Genomic DNA, 22,296 nt, shown 5'->3' on the forward strand with positions numbered 1-22,296 from the left:
TTGCCACTGAGGGATTGGGCAGCCCATACAGCCACTGGCTTTGAGGTTCTGTGGAGTCTGTACAGCCATTTGTAGACCCACGACCCAGAAGAATGGTACCTTGCGTCTGGGATTCCGAAGGCTGGTGTAGCTGTCAGCCTTGGCTGAAGATGTAGGAGCCCGCCTCTGCTGTCTTAGTCCCCAGTCAGTGAGTTCTGTGCTAAGAGTCTCTGTGGGCTGGCTCTGCTGAGGAGGAGGGAGGCCCAAAATAGGGACATTGCAAGCAGTTCGAATGTTTGCTACTCTCTCTCCCCAGAAAAGTACGTGGGTGACCTGAATCTAAATGCTCAGCTCATGTGATGTCACCTCTGATTCAAGAAGCCTCAATGTTGATTTTCTGGCTTCAGTTGTCCCTCCACTCACCAATTTTGGGGTTTCAGATCCTTTGCCTCTCAGAAAATGTCTGTGATGGTCGGTGCCATCTTGGATCCTCCCCTTCTATGTTTTCATTACTTCTGTTTGATAAGACTGTTGAAAAGCCAGATTGCTGATTGTGCACTTAGAGAAACATTTTGCCTTATTGCCTCTCCTGATCAATCCAAATTGATTCTCTCATTTTTACTTAAATTAAAATGAATTCACATCATCTGAGTTTTTATGGTTAATATTAGTTTTACCTGGAAGAGTCATATATCTGAAGATATTCTGGCAAGGAAGAATTCTTCTTTGGTGAAATGATTATACTTTTGCTTCTCCTCCAAAAGATTTCTTTCGTCATGCCAAAAAGACATCAATAGGACTTCTTTCTTACTACCAAACTAGTTATGTTTTCTTTAATGATGCAAAGGTACATCCATTTGCCTTTCACAAGACATGTTTACCCTTTATGTCTAATTACCATGTAACACATCTATAAGGCACAGCATTAAATATGTATCATCAGATTAACTTTGTTGTAAGTTATACTTGATTACAGTGCTAAACTCCATCCATGCATAATCACATTTTATTGCTCATGTAGCCTGGTTGTCTCCCCATAGAAACAAACAAACAAACATCCATGCATAATCACTTTTTATTGCTCATGTAGCCTGGTTGTCTCCCCATAGAAACAAAAAAAAAAAAAAAATTAAGGACATACCATTTCTTAGAAACTTGAATTAACATTGGTGTTATGTTTCCTAGAATGGGTCAATAAACTCTCCCTCACTAGACAGCTAAAAGACTGTGTTTATTTGAAATGATAAATGGCCTACTTCAAAAAATTACTTTTATTTAGTCAACATAATGAAGTTCAAATTTTGAAGGTATTAACAAAATACTAATCTTCTATATTTCCATAAGTTTCATATGTCCCATATATTTCTATATATAATTTTATTTAATTAAAAATATAGATAACAGATCAAAATTGTAATAACGGTACTTAAAACTGACAGTAATAGTTTTAATGTTTTCTTTTCACATTCCAGTTATGGCAGATATCAATAAACATTGTTTATACTTGTTACTACTTCAGAATTTAAAGTACTTATTCGGCCTGCCACTAGACATTCTTTTTTTTAATACATTAATCAAGAGATGGCCTTCTTATGCCACAGATAAAGAGGATCCAGTCATTCTTGATGAGACCTGATAGTCTAGAGTCAGATAGAAGGGGAGAGGGACCTCTCCTATCAGTAGACCAGGGGAGGGGCACAGGAGGAGAAGAGGAAGGAATGATGGTAGGATTGTGAAGATACAAGGGAGGGAGCCACAGCTGGGATACAAAGTGAATAAACCGTAATAAATTATAATGATAATAATGAAAGATATTAAAAGATAAAAAAGCACATCTATTATTATACACAACTTGGTTTGGTAAATACGTTGACAACTATATCAATACAATTGGTTTCATTTATAAAAATGCACTTGATGTTATTCTGAGAACTTATCCCAACATAAGAAGTCCATAGGACAACCAACATGGCCAGAATCTAACAGATATTCTCCAAGGCCTGCTCTGGTTAGGTAATTTTACTAGAACAGACTCACCTTGAACTAGACTTTAAAGTAGTAATAGGATTTAACATGGGATTATTGAAAGTCAATGGATGGCAAATACTTGAGGTATATAAAGGATAATATCTTTTATTAGTCAGATGTATTTCTGAATTAACATAGGATAGTGATGAGCAGGCATATGGAAGATGATTGGTGAATTGGTTGGGGTCCTCTTACAGAAACATAGATTACAGTCTAATGATGTGTAGTCTGCCTCATCCCATTCTTTTTCTATCTGTCTCTCTGTATTTCTCAGATATGCTTTATATGGATTTTTTGGGCTAAAGTGCTAGAATTTTAATATCATACATTCTCTAATTTACTATAGGACTCACATTCCTTACCACACATTCTTTAATTTACTATAGGACTCACATTCCTTACCACACTTAACCATTTTGACTTATTCCTAGGTCCTGTGTACATTAAACTTTTTGACTCCTAGTAGACAACTTGAATGTCAAACTTATTGAATTTGGTCAACATTCAATTTTATGTTTCAGAAAATTAATTCAGCTAATATTTATAATTATTAATATATATCTAAGGTGTGTTGCTAATAATAGACTCAACAGCAAGTGCAAAGTAATTTATAAAATACAAAATTAATTAAAGGCCTGAAGTGTTCAGGCATTACTCAGTGGTCAGGTTGATAACTTAGTTTTAAAATATATAGTCATTGAAAAAGTTTGTTATAAAATTGTTGTACCACTTTAAAATGAGAGAGAAAAACCAGGCAAGAGAAAAAAAATCCAGGGCACAGTACAGGTATTATTACACTATAAATTGTATCAGGGAAAGAACTGAGGTCAGAACTGGAAACAAGATCATTGGGTTATTTGTAAACACTGATTCTTAAAATATGAGAACTATTGAAATTCTTGAAGTGACAAATAGAAGGTCAAGGAATACATTTCTGTAGATCACACATGGTGAGACAATGGGTGGTGATAGTGAAATCAAAGTAAAAAAAAAATGCACATCAAGCCAAGATGGTTAAATTATATACACCATGGAGCTGTAAGTTGTAATGAACTGACTGAGATTAAGGTGGGAAAATACCTTTTGCATTTATTTTCCACTGAAGCATAAAAAGTACAAAATACTTTATATCAATACAGTACAATGTAACTTCATTATAGATACACATATCCATGTGTATGCATGTAAATCAGGCTAAACATATCTTTTTAACCATTTGTCATGTGATAACTTTCAAACTTTCTTGTTGTCGCTATTAACAGTACATTTGTGTTTCCATCAGTCACCCTGTTGCATAAAGCTTCATTTAGTATTCACAATTGCAGTTACATCTAATAATAGTTTTGTAGGTCTCCCTTAAAATATGCTGAACTATACCCAAGACTTCTGCACTTTTTTAGCAGCTGTTTGTTTATGGTGTTCTGCCCTCTACCTTCCTTCATTTAAGAAACAATTGCATTCCTTCAGAGGACTGAACTTTCTGGGGTTTCATTTACTGCTACCTCATCACTTTATTTTCTCTGATTTTTCCTTCCTCCATTCTCTCCTTTTCTCATTTATACTTTTCTTCTCATTTTTTAATACATTTTTATGCAGTAGAAGGCTAAAATAAGTACCAATAATACCCCAGGTAAAATGCTCTATGCTACTTCCTTCATTACTGAAAACTCATGCACAAGAATGTTTCTTCTTGCCCCCTGTTTACAACTTCATTGTATTCTGGCTGCATTATTGTTCTGAATCACAGTTGAGTACCTGTGACTTCAGTTCATGCAAGACATATAAACCCTATAGCTTCCCACATGATTACATTTTCTCAAATGTGCTTTTTATCTCTCAGAACAGATTACATGATCTATATAAATCATTCTTGAATACTGACAAAATGATTAGATAGAAGTAAAGGTCATTCAATCCTTCCCCTGGATTCCAGGCAGTGCTATACCTAAGTCATCAAAAATAAATGGGTATCTATTGATTCTGCAAGAAAAAAGATTCTTCAACTTCCATCAATTAACCAGTTCTAGTGTATAATTATTTTTATAGTCAGGAAGTTCATGCATGTGTAATAGTAGAGCTTGTTTTTGTCTCTTTCAATCCATCTTTGTAATCATTGATCTATTTATGTGGCTATCGACCATCTAAATTTTATGCAGGCCTGTGGGTCTGAATGTGTTTGCACTTTACAAGAGTAGATGGCTTTAGATGACTTCAGGTATATCAATTCAGGTTATAAAGGCATTAGTTTGGTAGAATTTTAAAACGTTTTGTTCTCTTAACTAACAGCTCATTTTTTTTGTATTTTATTTTTTATTATATCAGGTTAAAATACATTTATGAATCGTTTAACTGAGTTATAACAATGACAGTTACCATGTTTTTTTTATTATTATTATTCTTAGTTACATTTTATTAACTTTGTATCCCAGCTGTATCCCCCTCCCTCATTCCCTCCCAATCCCACCCTCCTTCCCTCATCTCCTCCCTGCCCCTTTCAAAGTCCACTGATTGGGGAGGACCTCCTCCCCTTTCATCTGATCCTGTTTTATCAGGTATCTTCCTGACTGGCTGCAAAGTCCTCCTCTGTGGGCTAGCAGGACTGCTCCTCTCTTGGAGGGTGGGGAGGTCAAAGAGCCTGCCATTGAGTTCCTGTCAGAAATAGTCCCTGTTCCACTTACTATGGGAAACCGATTGGTTACTGAGCTACCACAGGCTTCATCCAAGCAGAGGTTCTAGGTTATAAACATACATGGTCCTTGGTGGAGTATCAGTCTCAGAAAAGACCCCTGTGCCCAGATATATTTGGTCCTTGTGGAGCTCCTATCCTCTCCACGTCATACTAACTCCCCCTTCTTTCATATGATTCCCTGCACTCTGCCGAAGGTTTGATTATGAGTCTTAGGATCTGCTTTCACACACTGTTAGATAGAGTCTTTCAGAGGCCCTCTGCAGTAGGCTCCTATCCTGCTACTTCTTTTCTCCTACGTCCAATGCACATCCCATTTTTCTTTCTAAGTGAGGATTGATCATCTAACCCTGGGTCCTCTTTCCTGTTTAGCTGCTTTAGGTGTATAGATTTCATTATGTTTATTATATCTTATAGGACTATATGAGTTAGTATATACCATGTGTGTCTTTCTCCTTCTGGGATACTTCACTCAGAATTATCTTTTCTAGATCCCACCATTTGCCTGCAAATTTCGTAATTTCTTCGTTCTTGATTGCTGAGTAGTATTGTGTAAATGTACCACAATTTCTGTATCCATTTTTCCGTTGAGGAACATATGGGTTTTTTCCAGGTTCTGGTATTACAAGTAAAGCTGCTACAAACATGGTGGAGCAAATGTCCTTGTTGTGTACTTGAGCAAATTTTGGGTATATGCCTAAGAGTGGTATAGCTGGGTCTTGAGGAAGCACTATTCTTAATTGTCTGAGAAAGCACCAGATTGACTTCCAAAGTGGTTATACCATTTTACATTCTCACCAAAAATGAAGCAGGGGACCCCTTTCTCCACAACCTCTCCAGCATGTGTTGTCATTTGAGTTTTTGATTTTAGCCATATTGATGGGTGTAAGGTGAAATCTCAGATTCGTTTTGTTTTATGTCTCCCTTACGGCTAAGGATGTTAAGCATCTCTTTAAGTGTTTCCCTGCCATTCTATATTATTCTACAGAGAATTCTTTGTTTAGCTCCTTAACCCATTTTTTAATTGTATTACTTGATTTATTGCTTTTTAACTTCTTTAGTTCTGTGTATATTCTGGCTATCAGCCCTATGTCAGATATAGGGTTGGTGGAGATCATTTCCCAATCTGTAGGCTGTCGTTTTGTTCTAAAGACAGTGTCTTTTGCTTTACAGAAGCTTTTCATTTTCATGAGGTCCCATTTATTGATTGTTGCTCTTAGAGCCTGTGCTGTTTGTGTTCTGTTCAGGATGTTATCTCCTGTGCCAATGAGTTCTAGGCTCTTTCCCACTTTTTCTTCTACCCGATTTAGAGTATCTGGTTTTATGTTGAGGTCTTTGATCCACTTGTACTTTAGTTTTGTGCAGGGTGATGAATATGGATCTCTTTGCATTTTTCTGCATGTAGACATCCAGTTGGACCAGCACCATTTGTTGAAGATGCTGTCTTTTTTTCCACTGAATGTTTTTGGCTTCTTTGTCAAAAATCAACTATTTATAGGTGTTTGGGTTAATCTCTGTGACTTCGATTCAGTTCCATTGATCCTCCTTTCTATTTCTATGCCAATACCATGTAGTTTTTATTACTATTGCTCTCTGTAGTACAGCTTGAGATCGGGGATGGATATTTCCGTATGTTGAAAAAAACCTTGCATGCCTGGGATGAAACCCACTTGATCATGGTGGATGATATCTTTGATGTGTTCTTGGATTTGGTTTGCAAGTATTTTATTGAGTATTTTTGCATCAATGTTCATGAGAGAGATAGGTCTGAAGTTATCTTTTTTTGTTGGGTCTTTGTGTGATTTAGGTATCAAGGTGACTGTGGCTTCATAGAATGAGTTTGGTAATGTTCCTTGTGTTTCTATTTTGTGGAATAGTTTGAGGAGAATTGGAATTAGCACTTCTTTCAAGGTCTGGTAGAATTCTGCACTGAATCTATTTGGCCCAGTGCTTTTTTTTTTTTTTTTTGGAAGGGAGACTGTTGATGATGACTGTTTCTATTTCCTTGGGGGATATAGGACTATTTAATCTTTCTACCTTTTCTTGACTTAATTTTCGTAGACGGACTCTATCAAGAAAATTGTCCATTTTTTTTTTAGATTTTCTAATTTTGTGGTATATGGGATTTTGTAGTACAACCTAACTTGTTTGGATTTCCTTGTTGTCTGTAGTTATTTCTCCCTTTTCTTTTCTTATTTTTCTGATTTGGATAGTTTCTCTCTGCCTTTTAGTTAATTTGGCTAACAGTTTGTCTATCTTCTTGATTTTCTCAGAGAACCAGTCCTTGGTTTCATTGACTCTTTGAATAGTTTTATTTGTTTCTAATTGTTTGATTTCCGCCCTGAGTTTGATTATTTCCAGCCTTCTGCTCCTCTTGGGTATATTTGCTTCTTTTTTTTTCTAGGGCTTTCAGTTGGGCTATTAAGTTGCTTTTATGAGAGGTCACAAATTTCTTTGTGAAGGCACTTAGTGCTATGAATTTTCCTCTGAGCAGTGCTTTCATTTTGTCCCATAAATTAGGGTATATTGTACCTTCATTTTCATTGAATTCTAGGAAGTCTTTAATTTCTTCATTTATTTCTTCCTTAACCCAGCTGTCATTGAGCAGCAACTTGTTCAGTTTTCATCGCTTATATGATTTTTTGTAATTCCTTTGTTGTTGAGGTCCAACTTTAGTCTCTTTGAGAGAAGTATCAATTTCTGCAAGTGTATCTTCAACTCTGAAGATTCTCTCTTCCATCTCTTGTATTCTGTTGGTGATGCTTTCCTTTGTGGTTCCTGATCTTTTCTCTAAGTTCTACAGCTCCAGGGTTTTCCTAGTTTGTGTTTTCTTTATTGATTCTAATTCTGTTTTCATGCCTTGCACCATTTCATTCATTTGTTTGAATGGGGATTCCTGTCTCTCTATGATGGTCTCTATTTTTTTGTTCATTTCCTGTGGAGCCAGTATGGTGGCCAGTAGACCTGGGACCCTGGGAGGATGGTGCCATGTGTCTGGATCCACAGAGCAGGGGCTTCAATATCCCAAGTCACCCTCTGTTTCCCACAGTGGATATGTGGTTGGGAGGGGCCTGATGCCTGGCTTCTATTTTAGAAGGACCCTGGATCTGGGGCTCTGCAGACACTCAAGGGCTCACTCACTCACAAGCAGGTAACATTGGCAGTGATTGGGGTATCCGGGCTCTCTGCTCTCTGGTTTGGCCCTACTTGGTCTTATGCAGGGGAACTGAAGTGTTCTGCCAGCTCAGTGCTGCTGCAGCTGCCAGGTTAAGAAGTGCTGCTTTAGCTGGAGATTGGGATGCTGGTCCAGATGCCTCTGGGAAGTCCTGGGGGCCCTCTGCTGTGCTCTCCAGGCCTGGGAGGCCCAGCGCCTGATGTGCCTAGCTGGTATGGTAAGTCTGCTGGGCTTTGGTGGGTATATAGTAAATTATCTGTCACTTAAGGATTGGGTGGGTCATACAGTCAGTGGTGGAGCCAGTATGAAGGCCAACAGACCTGGGACCCTGGGAGGATGGTGTTGTGGGTCTTGGACTCCAAGACCTAAGACTGGTACAGCTGGGAGTTGCTGTTAAGGGGCTAGGAGCTCTCCGTCAGCCACTGGCTGCAGAGCCCAGGCAGTTACCTCTGAGCTGAGAATCTCAGTGAGTTGGCTGTGCTGAGGAGGAGGTTTGTCTGAGAAAGGGTAGTGCTGGGAGATCAAAGAATCGTTTCTCTCCTTCCCCAAACAAGTCCATGGGTGACCACAGACCAAAGTTCTCACCTTGTGCGATGTGCCCTGTCATTTAGAAAACTTCACCGTCGTTTCCCTGGCTTCAGAAGTCCTTTGACTCACCAACTCAGGTGTTCAGCACTTCCACAGCTCAGAAACTGTGTGTTCTAGTCGCCATCTTGGCTCTGCTCCCCCCCCAACTAACAACTTGTATTCTTCACATTTGTTTTCATAATTATTTAAGGAAACGCAAACATTAACAATAACAGGAACAATCTTAAAACATTTCTTTCATATTTCTCATCATAGTGGAGTATTTTGTGATGCTATTGCAGTCCATAGGTATTTTTATCTATGAGTTGTTATTGTTTTTTTTCATCTTTTGCTTCTAAGTTTTCATTAGATGGAATTTTAAAAATGTATTCTCTTGTATGTTTTGACAACAGTTTTGTTTTTGAACTTTGCTTACTAATATTGTTAAGCTGAATCTATACCAAATATTTTTCCTGCTCATTGCCATTTTCTTATATGTTGATTTTTTTTTTTGAGGGAAGAATAACCAGTGTTTCATTTATTACCAATACTGGTTGTATTCTTATTTGCAAGAAAAGAAAGGTAACATTATGTAATTTGCTTATACCAATTAGAAAACTATTTTTAAATGTGGAGTAGAGCTTTCTTCCAATTTGAATAAAAAGAGAATTTTGTTCACAGTTGTGTAAAATATTGCCTCATTGATTTTCATGCCTTGTACATTTTCAGTTACAGAAAAATGTCATGAAATGTTTGATTGTTTCATACTATTTATCCATTGATGCTATTGGACTGAGGTATTATCAGAGAAGATCAGGAATTCCTTTTCAGTTGTACAACTTTGAAAGTTTCTACATTTTTCCCCCCATATGTTGTGTTGGTGATGCTTATCCCTGGGTTTTCTGATTTTTTTGCTAGTTTTTCCATCTCCAGGAGTTTCTCTGTGGGTGTTGTCTTTATTGATTTTAATTCTGTTTTCATGTCTTGCAGTATTTCCTTCATCTGTTTGTATTTGGATTCCTTTCTGTCCATGATGGCCCCTATTTTTTTGTTCATTTCTTCTCTATGTCCCTCTATTTGTGCATCTATTTCTTTGGCTTTATTTACCAGTATTTCTTTTAGATCTTTATTTATTTCCTTTTTTGTGTCTGTAATAATTGGAGAAGCATAGATTTGAGATTATTTTTCTCCATTTCTGATGAATTAAAATACCCATTGATTTTTGGTTTTGCTGGTGAAACCATGATGTCTTGTTTTTTGATGGATGTGTTCTTATGCCGGCCTCTAGCCATCTGCTTATCTGTAACCTTTGTTGTTTGTTCCTGGAGGCTGTACTGCAGAATGGGTCTGTCTTTTCCTGGAGTCTGGAATATTCTTCAGGAAGATCAGAAAAGTTGACCAGTTTGAGAGTGGATGTTGGTGTTTCAGCTGTCACTAAGGGAGAAATGTTGTAGGTCCATGTGCTCAATTGTAGGATTGTGTGTGAAGTGTTTCTTGAATAACTAGGTGCTAGGGCGTGTAGATGCCTGGAAGGGTGGAGTGAAAGCCCAGGTAGAAGTTCTGGAATGGTTGTTAGGTGCAGTGTGCATGTGCATGCAAGTGCCCTGAATGGCTCAGTGTCCCACAGAACTGTCATACTGTCCTCTGGTTACTCAGATCTGTCTGGGTTGCACCATCTTGGCTCCAGTAATTGTTTGCCTGGACTCCAATGGGAGACCCACAGATCAAGGCTGTCCCCGGTACCTCTATGTTGCCCGCAGCAAAGGTGTGGATGTGGGTGTGGGTAGTAGGGATCAGATGTCTGTCTGCTAGGTAGAGGGATCCCGGATCTGGGGCTCTGCAGGCATTCACTAGAAGGGGCATTCACTAGCATATTTATGTGGAAAGCACATTTAGCCCAAGGTTTTCTACTCTTATATTTGGTCCCTCGGGGTCAAAAGAAAGTATAGGAGATCCATCAGTGGTGTCTGCTGTTTGATCACCAGTCAGGAAGGATCTTACTTAGGGTACCCTCAGCCTTCTCAGCAGGGCTGAGTAGGGAGGCCCATACTTGGGAACAGCTCTGCCACCACCTCTGCCATCTCAGTCATTAAGCAGGTCGGCCCCAGGGCAGCAACCACTGCTGCTCCCTGGGCAAGGGAAAGAGCTGGGGCTCAGAAGTTGCCACTCTTAGACCCAGCAGACATGGATGGGTGACCTGTATCCAACCTGGCCCAGCACACAGGTTGTCTCTTCTAGCCTGGGAAGCCTCAAATTTGATGTTCTGGTTTCACCTGCCCCCTGCACTCACCCATTTTGGAATTTCAGATCCTCTGCCTTTCAGATACTATGCTAACTAGTTGTCCCCATCTTGGAATTCCCCCCACCATACAGTTCTATTATCACAATATAAGTGATCACAGAAATGTCAGAGAAGTTAAAAGACAAGAACTTTGTATTAAATTTCACAAAATGTTTCTTCATGATACTTCTTTAATATTTTTTATGTGTATGGTTCAGAACATAGCATATAACAATGCCCACAGTATCAATGCATATTATGTCCACTAGTTATTCTTCTTTCCCAGAAGCAAACATGACCCTCACACTGGAACTCATCCACCTCTTTCTGTTCTTTATGATTTTGCCACATATCAATGTGCAGTCCTAGTATATATTTAGTTTATTTTTTTTTCTTTTACAAACGTTCTGCAAAAGGTGTAATATAGCATAAATATTAAAAATATTTTCCATTTTTTGAGTTTTTCTATACCCCTCATGATAAAATTTTCTCCCACATATGTATTTTGTATTTAAATGGCCTTTTATTGTTTTTACTGATTTTATTACTGTTTGTTTTATGTTATTAATAAAAATACTGATAGTATCCATGCTATTGCTTTAAATTCTTATGTAAAATATTGTTTTTATCAATCCTTAAAGTTTCTATATCTGATGATATACTATCTCACAGATGTTGGAAGTACAGAATTTATAAAAATAACTCAAACTTACTCATTCAGCCTTTGGGGTAGGGTACTTTTATCTGTGTATAGACTCTCCTGTGTTCTTTCCAACACAATAGATTATTAGTGCTGCCTCTAGGGTTTCATAACCAATGGTTTATGAACTATGTGTATCTTTAGAATTGCCAAGTAGTGGCAGATATTTTTTCTGAAGCATCAGACCAAAATACCGTATCTATCTATCTATCTATCTATCTATCTATCTATCTATCTATCTATCCATCCATCCATCAGTCTCTCTGCCTGTCTATCTATCTATTTATTTATTTATGTTTTTCAAGGCAATGTTTCTCTTTGTAACCTTGGTTGTCCTGAACTAGCTTTATAGACCCTGCTGACCTTGAACTCACAGAGATTTGCCTGACTCTGCCTCCCTGTGTGAATATATCCTGTTTATGTTCTATGAAAATCATATGTCTATAAACTAGCAATATATTCTCTCTTTTGGTCTCAATATCTAAATTTGTCGGTTGTGTCTTTTCTTTTTCGTTTACTGCTTGCTGTTAGTTTAGTTCTTGGGGTTGATTCTAGGGCTTCAATCATACTAACATTAGCTGTGGGTGAAATGGTAACTCTTGGTTTGAAAATGTAGAAGCTATGTATGTCATCAGTGTCAGTGACAAAAAGGTCCCATTATGAGAATCTGATAAAAGGGTAGGGATGAAATTAGCTGTGTAGAGTTCTTTATATTAGTTCAATTTATATTTGTTTTGAAGCTAAGAGTTAAAGAAATGTTGGGTATTTCTGAACAAAAGGAGAAACTTTACTACTTGAAAGGAATTGTATTTTATATCAATTGGAACATATACTACCATTGCTTGTGGTTTCACAGGAGCATACTGACTCTTTGAAACGTGTGATCATCCAGTAGCACAGTATCTAATGAATAATGTGGTTATGACATAGGAGGCAAGAAGTGTATAAAAGAAAATATAAGGACGGTGCCAGGCTTTGCTACTGTATTCATTTAACTCTGAGAACAAAGAACAAGAATGCACAAATATGATTTTAAAGCCTTAAATATACTGTCATGGTTAGGGTTTCTGTTGCAACTTGAAACATAATGACCGAAATGCAAGTTGAAGAGGAAAGGGTTTATTTTTGCCTACACTTCCATATTGTTGTTCATTATCAAATGAAGTCAAGACAGAAACTCAAACAGGACAGGAACCTGGAGGCAGGAGCTGATGGAGAAGCCATGTAGGGGTGCTGCTTACTGGGTTGCTCCACATGGCTTGCTCATCCTATTTTTTTAAAGATCTCAAGGGTGCCAGCATAGGAATGACCCAACCCACACTGGGCTGCCCCCCATCCCCCCAAAAAAAAGCTAATTAAGAAACATACCTTACAAGCTTGCCTACAACCTGATCTTATGGAAGCATTTTCTTAATTGAGGTTCCCTCTTCTTAAATCACTTTGGCTTCGGAGAAGTTGACATAAAACAATCCACAAGATATGCACACATACATACACAAATATTAAAGCTGCATGCCATATGAAAGTTTTAAAAAATCATAGCTTAATAAGTTAAAACAGTATGAATTGAATTTTCTGTTCAAGTGAGTAGAGAAAGTTTTGTTAAGGTGACAGGGACTTAGCCAAGTATTAAGAAAAACATCCTTGTCCTCATTAATAAGCAGGTGTTTACTTATAAATTGAAATTAAAATAATTTCAGTGTCTTTTTATTTATCCATCTGTAGATGGCTAGAAAATACAGCAACAATATTTTTTTCAGGTCAGCATTGTTTATAATGACAAGAAGCAGACTACAACTCAATCCTATATTTATAAATAAGACTCAATGTATTCATATAATAAAGCACAGTATGATATAATAAAATACAGTATGAAAAAAATAATGAAATGCTGTTGCATATAACATGAATGAATCTTGGGAGCCCAATGTTGAGAGATAAAAGCAAGTTACAAAGTATAACTCTTGTTATACAAGAGCAAAAGCATGCAAGCTAAACATAGTCCAATTAATTCTCATGGAAATGAGAAATGTAAATTTTAGGATAACAGTTTCCTTGAGAGAAGACAGAAAAGAAAGGTATTTAGGTCATAAAGGGGCACAAATGCATCACAGATGAGTGCAAAATGGCCTTTTGAGCAGCTACTCCAGGCAGCCACCTAAGTTCAAATTGCTCCTGTCTTTTATTATTATTATTATTAGTTACATTTTGTTTACTCTATATCCCAGCTGTATCCAGCTCCTTTATTCCCTCCCAATCCTACCCTCCCTCCCTCATCTCCTCAAGGGAGGAGCAGTCCTGTTAGGCCACAGAAGAGGACTTTGCAGCCAGTCCTGAAGATGCCTGATAAAACAGGGTCAGATGAAAGGGAAGGAGGTCCTCCCCTAACAATATATTTTTTAAAGGAAATATTGGCCCTTATCCATTTATATGATAAATGATATACTTAATCAGAGTGAACTTAACTCAGTTTTCTACTACTAAAATGGCATAATGAGATATAAGACAAAAAAAAAAAAGATTATGTTTTGTCAAGAAGGAAAGGGCAGTATGGTTCAATACCTTTACTTAAGTAACCTTTACATGTGCAATTAAAACTTAAAAAAAGTAAAGTTTTGGAAACATTATAGAATAATTGCACACTTGTAAAAGTTAGCTAGAAATGTATGGTGTGTTAGGAGAAATTTCTTAAAATAACACTGACAGTTATCAGAAAAAGAATTTATGAAGCATAAAAAATAAGGAAAAAAAACTTTCTCATTTGGTGACATACTTGCTGCTTTCTCTTTTTTTTTTTTCTAATTAAACTTCAACTCACTGATATTTTCTAGATTGAAATTTTCACTCACCCAGAATTGATCCTTCTAACACAAATTTCGAAATAGTTGTGGGGAGAGCATGCTATTAAGCAGAAGAAGGGGAGGGATCATGCCTTAAAACTTAGACATCATTCGCCTATCACCTAGTCATTTTTTAGAATCTATTACAGATTTTTTCTTTTTAAAATTTATTTGTTTGTTATACTTTATTCACTTCGAATACCTAATGTACAAATTCCCTCATCTTCTCCCAGTCCCATCCCCCTTCCTCTTCTTCCCCTATACCCCATCCCTAGCCCAGTGATAGGGAAGCACCTCCTACCCTGTCCTTAGCCTTGTTTAGCTTCTATAAATGAGACTATAGATTTTCATATGTTTGTCCAATAATATATGGCCAATATCCACTTATAAGTGAGTATATACCATATGTGTCTTTCTGCTTTTGGGTTACCTCACTCAGGATGATCTTCTTTAGTTACTACCATTTGTCTGAAATTTTCATTATTTTCTTGCTTGTAATTGCTGTGTAGTATTTCATTGTGTGAATCTTATCATAAATTCTGTATCAATTTTTTAGTCCAGGAAGATCTAGATTGTTTCCCAGTTATGGCTACCCTACATCTGAGAGAGGGCTAATTGAACTATTAGCTGACCTTCTCAATTTATTTATAGAGCAGAAGGAGTTTCAATATGAATGAAACATTAAATTTAAAAGCTGCAAATTTTTCAAGTCCTGAGTTCTAAGATACTATGAGTTTGAAAATAACAGTATGGTCTGTTTGAGTATATGTTTATTTAACGGATAATTGTTCCTGGTCACTCTCCTATGACTTTTTTTTCCAGAATCCTCTACTGTAAACAACTTGCAGTTTCTTTTAATAAATTTTGCCATTTCCACACAGCAGCTGAAAGTGATTCCCTCCCTCTCCCCTCACCCACATTTCCTATCTAAAACTACTCTAGGAGTAATTGTGTAGAGAGAGGAAGAAAATACTACTTGGTATACAGAAACCTTCTAAGTGTCAAGAATGAATGTTTTATTGAATATCACTGATGTAAAGCTTTTCCTTTCCTCCTTTTCTTGGGTGTGGGTCACATAGGTAAGGGGTGGAATTGAAATCAGGACATCTGACATATTAACACATACTCTGCCACTGAACCTGCCCAGGACATTTTGTATTTTATTTTATTTTTATTCTATTATTATTATTATTATTATTATTATTATTATTATTATTTACAATTCATTCACTTTGTATCCCATTTTTTAACTCTTCCCTAATCTCTTTCTTAACCTACCCTCCCTCCCTCTCTGTTCCCTATCCTTCCATACTACACTAATAGGAGAAATAATCCTTTCCCCTCTAGCTCCTTTTATACCCCCACCCCCTTTTCCATAACACTCCCTGCCCCTTGCCCAAAGTTTGGCTGTGGGTTTTTGCATCTGCTTCTATCCATTGCTGGTTGTCGTCTTTTAGGTGACATCTGTGGTAGGCTCCAGTCCTGTTTCTTCTCTTCCAACCATTTCCAGTTTCTATCCTGTTTTCCAATCTGAATGAAGTTTCAGTATCTTCCCTAGGATCCAACGTGTTGTTTTGCTTCTTTAGGAGTATAGATTTTTAGTATGTTTATCCCTTATAATATGGCAAATATCCACTAATAAGTGACTATATAACATGAATGGCTCTCTGCTTATGGGATACCTTATTCAGGATGATCTTTTATACTTCCATTCCTCAGTTGAGGAATATCTAGGTTGTTTTCAGATTCTGGCTATTACAAGTAAAGCTGCATGAACATAATTGAGCAATTGTCCTTGTTGTATAGTTGAGCATATTTCAGATATATGCCTAGGAGTGGTATAGCTAGAGGTAACACTCTTCCTAATTTTCTGAGAAAGTGCCAGATTGATCCAAAGTCATTGTACAAGGATACATTCCCACTCACAATGGAGGAGGGTTCCTCTTTCTCCACAACCTCAACAGCATGTGTTTTCAGTTGAGTTTTTTTTCTTAGCCATTCTGATTGGGTGTAAGGTGAAATCTCAAGTTCATTTTTTTTTTTTTTGTCTCCCTGATGATGGATGTAATGTGGAATCTCAGAATCATTTTGATTTGCCTTTCTGATTTCTAAGGACATTGAGCATTTCTTTAAGTGTTTCTCTACCATCCGATATTCTTTTATAAAGAATTCTCTGTTTAGCTCTGTACCCCAGTTTTAAATCGGATTATTTGTTTGTTGGTGTCTAATTTTCTGAATTCTTTATATATTCTGAATATTAGGCCTCTATTGTATGTGCGGTTAGAGAAGATCATTTTCCCATTCTGTAGGCTGTCATTATTTTTTTTTTCTGTTGACAGTTTCCTTTGCTTTACAGAAGCTTTTCACTTTCACCAGGATCCAATTATTAATTGTATACTTTAGGGCCTGAGCTCTTGGTGTTCTGTTCAGGAACTTGTCACCTGTGCCATTGAGTTCAAGGCTCTTTCCCACTTTTTCTTCTAACAGGTTTAGTGTGTCTGGTTTTATGTTGAGATCTTTGATCCACTTGGACTTTAATTTTTTGCAGGGTGACATATGGATCTATTCGCACTTTTGTACATGCAGACATCCAGTTATACCAATACTATTTTTTGAACATCCTATCTTTTTTTTCCAATGTATGGTTTTGGCATCTTTGTAAAAAAAAGATCAGGTGTCGATAAGTGTGTGGGTTTATATCTGGGTCTTCTATTTGTTTCCACTGATCCACCAATCTGTTTGGATGTCAGTATAATGCAGTATTTATGACTGTTGTTCTATAGTACAATTTGAGATCATGGATTAGAGATTCCTCCAGAAGATCTTTTATTGTAGATGATTGTTTTAACTATTCTTCTTTGTTTTTTTTTATCATTCCAAATATATTACCACAACCTCTCTCTCTCTCTCTCTCTCTCTCTCTCTCTCTATATATATATATATATATATATATATATATATATGTATATATATAAAGGATCTAACAGTCACTGGTCATTGTTCTCTCTGAAATCAGTGGACTCAACTCTTCAATAAAAAGACACAGACTAACAAAATGGATGTGTAAACAAGAACCAACATTCTGTTTTGTACTAGATCCTTCTTAGGGAAGGCAAAGAGACAAGGTAGCTGAAGCTGAATGAGGCAGCAAATAAAGCTGCGAATGTTATTTATTTATTTATTTATTTATTTATTTATTTATTTATTTATTTATTTAAAAAGAGAAAAAGGAGAGAGCTATGTTAGAATGAGCTAGTACATGTTGGTAAATTCTGATGGTTGCATTTCTAGGCTGGTTCTTCTGGGTTCCAGAAGAAAGCAGACTGAGCAAGCCAGTAAGCAGGATCCTTAGATGGCATCTATGTCAACTCCTGCCTCCAGGTTCTGTCCCTCTTTGAGTTCTGGCTCTCACTTTCCTCAATTATGAATGATGATGTAGAAGTGTAAATCAAATAAACCCTTTCCCCCTTCCAACTTGCTTTTGGTCATCGTGTTTTATCACAGCAATAGAAACCCTAAGATATCAGCACATGATATTCTCAATTTCTTCATAGAAAACATTGAAGTAAATGTGAAACAATGTTTTTTTTGATACCATTTTGAATCAATTGTAAATGATTGAGTAAATAGAAATTGAGTTTTAAAATGTTCATTATCTTTAATAGGGTTGTGCATGCATGATTATGTGTATCCATGCACTCTTTTTTGTTCATATGATCATATACAAAAAAAAAAAAAAACAAAAAACAAAAAAACATGTTTGATCTTTTTGTTTTTTTGTTGATAAAGTGGAATTGGTTTTTTTTTGTTTTTTTTTTTTTTTGCTTGACAGAGAATTATAATTGTATTTCTCAGGGCATTTTTATTGATTGGCTGCTCAGTTTTGAAATGGGTACCCTAGCAAGGGCTATCTGTGATGTGAACTCAGTGGCAGGCTCTCTGAACACCTTCTCCTGGGTGGTGAAGCCTTGCCAGGCCACAGAGGAAGACAGTGTAACCAGTCCTGATGAGACCTGATAAGCCAGGGTCAGATAGAAGGGGAGGGTGTCCTCCCCTATCAGGGATCTAGGGAAAGGGTATAGCGGGGAGAAGAAGGAGGGTGGGTGGGACTGGGAGGAGACAAGGGAGTGGGCTGCAGCAGGGTTACAAAGTGAATAAATTATAATTAATAAATATATAATAAAAGTAAATTAAAAGAAAAAAAACATCTGTATAAGACAACTATCTTCTCTTTTATTACAATTTAAAACTTACTAGTTTTTGAGTCTTGAATGTATACTATAATGTGCCTCACTGCCCATCACTTTGAGGTTAACATATTTAAGTTGATGAAATTCTTAAGTGTGTATATTCACGTGACTTTGAATTTCAATGTTAATCATTTTTCTTCAAATATTTTTCTGTTGCTTTTTCTCACTTTTTCTTTCTTTTAAAAATGCCCTGATCAAATATCTGATTTACAATATTCAATCCCATAATACTCAGGCTCTGTTTGTTTTTCTTGTGTTGAATTTATGAACCATTTTTTAAGAGTTTGTTCAAACATTCCTACATAATTAGGAATTTCCCAATTTTTGCTGTCATTTGTATGAGCTCTTTTTCTATTTTTATTCAAAAGTTGTTTTGATGATTTCAGTGTCTTATATTTTATTAAGATTTTTTTATCAACTGGCATTTGACATATTAGATATAAAAAATATCTAATAATAGAATAACCAAGGAATAACTTTTAAAAATGTAAGTCACTTTGAAAATAAATTAGCGAGTATTAGCTACAAGGCTGATAAAATGAACACTATGAATTGATTAAAGTCTCTAATAAAAGAAAATGTTTGACATAATAGACTTGAAATTGTACTATTTATGAGTAGTCTGTAAGAAATTTACATTGTATAACAATGCTAATTTTTTAAGTCAGAATCAATAAATAAGTCAGTCAAACCTGTTTTACCACTCACATACACCTTAATACTTAATGTTCTAATCAGAGTGATAAGTTAAGTAAACCAAAAGCACACACATTGTAAATTAGGGGTTTATCATCAGTCTTTAGTTTTTCTTTCTTTTCCTGTGGTTTAGTAGTGTTGATATCAATAGTACTGGTTTCACAGAGTAAGTTAGCAAATATTCCTCCCTCTTGTTTTTTTATAAAAGTTTTTAGGAAAAAAGGTAGTAATTGCAGTTTAATTATTTTTGTAGCTCATATATTTTAAAAATCTCTTTTATAAAGTGTTTCTTTTTTATAATTCTTTATTAATTACAGTTTATTCTCTTTGTATCCTCCCTGTGGTTCCCTCCCTCCTCCCATCCCAATCCTTCCCTTCCTCCACCCTCTGCATGCATGCCCCTCCCCAAGTCCACTGATAGGGGAGGTCTTCTTTTCCTTCCTTCTGATCCTAGTCTATTAGGTCTCATCAGGAGTGACTGCATTCTCCTCTTCTGTGGCCTGGTAACACTGATCCCCCCTTAGGGGGAGGTGATTAAAGCAGACCAATCAGTTCATGTCAGAGACAATCCCTGTTCTTATTACTATGGAGCCCACTTGGATACCGAACTGCCATGGACTACTATGTGCAGAGGTTCTAGGTTATCTCCATGAATGGTCCTTGGTTGGAGTATCAGTCTCAGGAAAGACCCCTGTGCTCAGATTTTTTGGTTCTGTTCCTCTCCTTGTGGAGCTCCTGTCCTCTCTAGATCTTACTGTTTACTTCTTTCACAAGTTTAATTATTTTATATATTTTTTATTGAGTCCATAACAAGCTGGCTTTTTCTTTATTGGGAAGTGTGCGATTTCTGATTTTATTCTTTCTTTATTTATTATTGATTTTTCCATATATCCAGACTTTCATTTCTTGTTAAGTCTGTTCTTTTCCTTTGTATAGAAATTCATTTATCACTCTAGGTAATCTGATTCAGTGATATATAGCCATGATGGAAGCTATAAATCTTTAATATTTTGACAAATCTTTTTAAAAAGGTAAATTTTGCACTTAGCTAATTTACATTCATAAAATATGTCAAAACATTATAGGATATTCTCTTTAATAGTGCTAATATTTAATTATTATATTAATGCAAACAGAATAGTATGCTGTGCTGCACTTAGCTAATTTACTTCCCTTCAGATATAAATGTTACATTTTAGCTCCCTGAAATCTTAGACTGAAATAAAAGTCTAAGATCTAGGTAAATGAAAAAAAAATACTAGCAACTATTTTTACTATATATATTATATCTTTATTTGAGTTGTCAATGAATGTCTAAAAGTCTTAGTGGTCAACTACTAACCTTTTATGCTTTTCTTTTTAGAATCTTGTAAAACATCTCCCCGAGCAGAATATACTCCGAGAACTAGCTCAGCTTAAGAGTGAATATGATGATCTCTGTGAGCCTGAGCAGTTTGGTGTTGTGGTATGTATTAATCCCAAAGGCCTAAGAATACACTTCTCACAAAGCAGAAGAAATACATTAGTCGATTTCTTTTATTGTATAACTACTTAGAAAAAGCTTTATAGGCATTTGTGGTTTTAAAAAGTAACTAAGTTACTTTTTAACTTAGTTACTTTTTAAAATATGTCAAAACATTATAGGATATTCTCTTTAATAGTGCTGATATTTAATTATATTAATGCAAACAGAATAGTATGCTGTGTTGCACTTAGCTAATTTACTTCCCTTCAGATATAATTTTTAGGTTTTAGCTCCCTGAAATCTTAGACTGAAATAAAAGTCTAAGATCTAGGTAAATGAAAAAAAAAATACTAGCAACTATTTTTACTATATATATTGTGTCAGAAAAATCACAAGTATTTTCAAATTTTCTACAGTGTCACTAATTAATTGACAGCTTGCAATGTGTAATTTCTGTCAGGACAAATAATTTATAAAGGTATCTCTTGTAGGTTAATCATTTTCCTTATCTCCACCGTTTGAAGTGATACAAAATAACTGAGTATAAAGAATATAGTCATGTACCTTAAAATACCACAAGCCTGCTATTCAAATAATTAGCCAGAAAGAGAATATAAAGGGCATTAGAATTTTAGTTTCTTTGAAATAAAACCTTTTTTTTTTTTTTTTTTTTTTTTTTTTTGAGAGCAGGGGATTGAACCCACAGCCTTTAGCTTGCCAGTCAAGTACTCAACCATTCAGCTAAATTCCTAACCCCTAAAATATTTATTTTTTTAATTCAGGACAGATTTATTTGTTATGTAAATGAGTAATTCCTTTATGGTAAATTCTTCTTTACTTTGCCTCTTGATTGTTTTCCATTTGTAAACAAAGGATTTTTTTTTTATTACAAATATGCCGGTTTTTCAAATAGGAGCTACCTAATCCAAAATATTCCATCATATTTGAATATAGTTATATTAGAATTGGTTTGATTTACTACTTTGCAGTTTTAATATCTTGTTAATATGACGCTCAATTAGATGGGACTGAGTATGTTCTTTTTAGCATGTACAATAAATGCTTCCATATGTTTAAAGTTCTTTGATTCTAGGGCATGCTGTTGCCTACATTGAAGAAAATCTGTGAAATACTAGTAAAGGAAATCACACAAGCATATTTGGGATCAAATAGAACATATAGTGTACCTAGGGAACATATTTCTCTTATTTTTAAATCAGATCTATTAGTCAACTGAATTGCCTCTGTATTATTTAATAACTAGTGGTACTTTAGCAGAGTGCTAAATAATAAAATTTGTAGCCCCAAGTCCACATTCGAAACCTAAGCAACTCAGATGTATCTTATAATTGAAGCAGGGCTATACAACATCTGAGATTTCAGCTGCATCATGGTGGTTATGAGTTTTACAGTAGGTACACTACACAGTTTCTCAGAAACCATTTTTCCTTGAGTGCAGTTTATCTAGGAAGATGTTTGTCAAGCAAGTCCTACAAGAGGAATATCCTTTGTACCACAGTAAGGAAATGAAATAGGGGAGCATAAAAAGCAATATACCTTCTGAACTAAAGGCAAAAATAGAAAATGGAAGAGATTTCTTGTTTATGCACATAACCATAAATATTTAAG

The 22,296-nt window shown here is 35.8% G+C and overlaps 1 protein-coding gene across 5 annotated transcripts in view; it reads left to right on the plus strand.

Annotated features, from left to right (window-relative positions):
* The window catches only part of Diaph2 (diaphanous related formin 2), a 970,999-nt gene that overhangs the window by 381,689 nt on the left and 567,014 nt on the right, over positions 1–22,296 (plus strand). For all 5 annotated transcript variants that reach the window (XM_055608281.1, XM_055608283.1, XM_055608282.1 and 2 more), the window contains one exon: positions 20,566–20,667. In XM_055608281.1, the coding sequence (XP_055464256.1) occupies positions 20,566–20,667 (102 nt within the window). The remainder of the gene's footprint in view (positions 1–20,565; positions 20,668–22,296) is intronic.

Source organism: Psammomys obesus, unplaced genomic scaffold (assembly GCF_907164565.1).
Source record: "Psammomys obesus unplaced genomic scaffold, mPsaObe1.curated_primary_1811, whole genome shotgun sequence".
Classification (NCBI taxonomy): domain Eukaryota; kingdom Metazoa; phylum Chordata; class Mammalia; order Rodentia; family Muridae; genus Psammomys; species Psammomys obesus.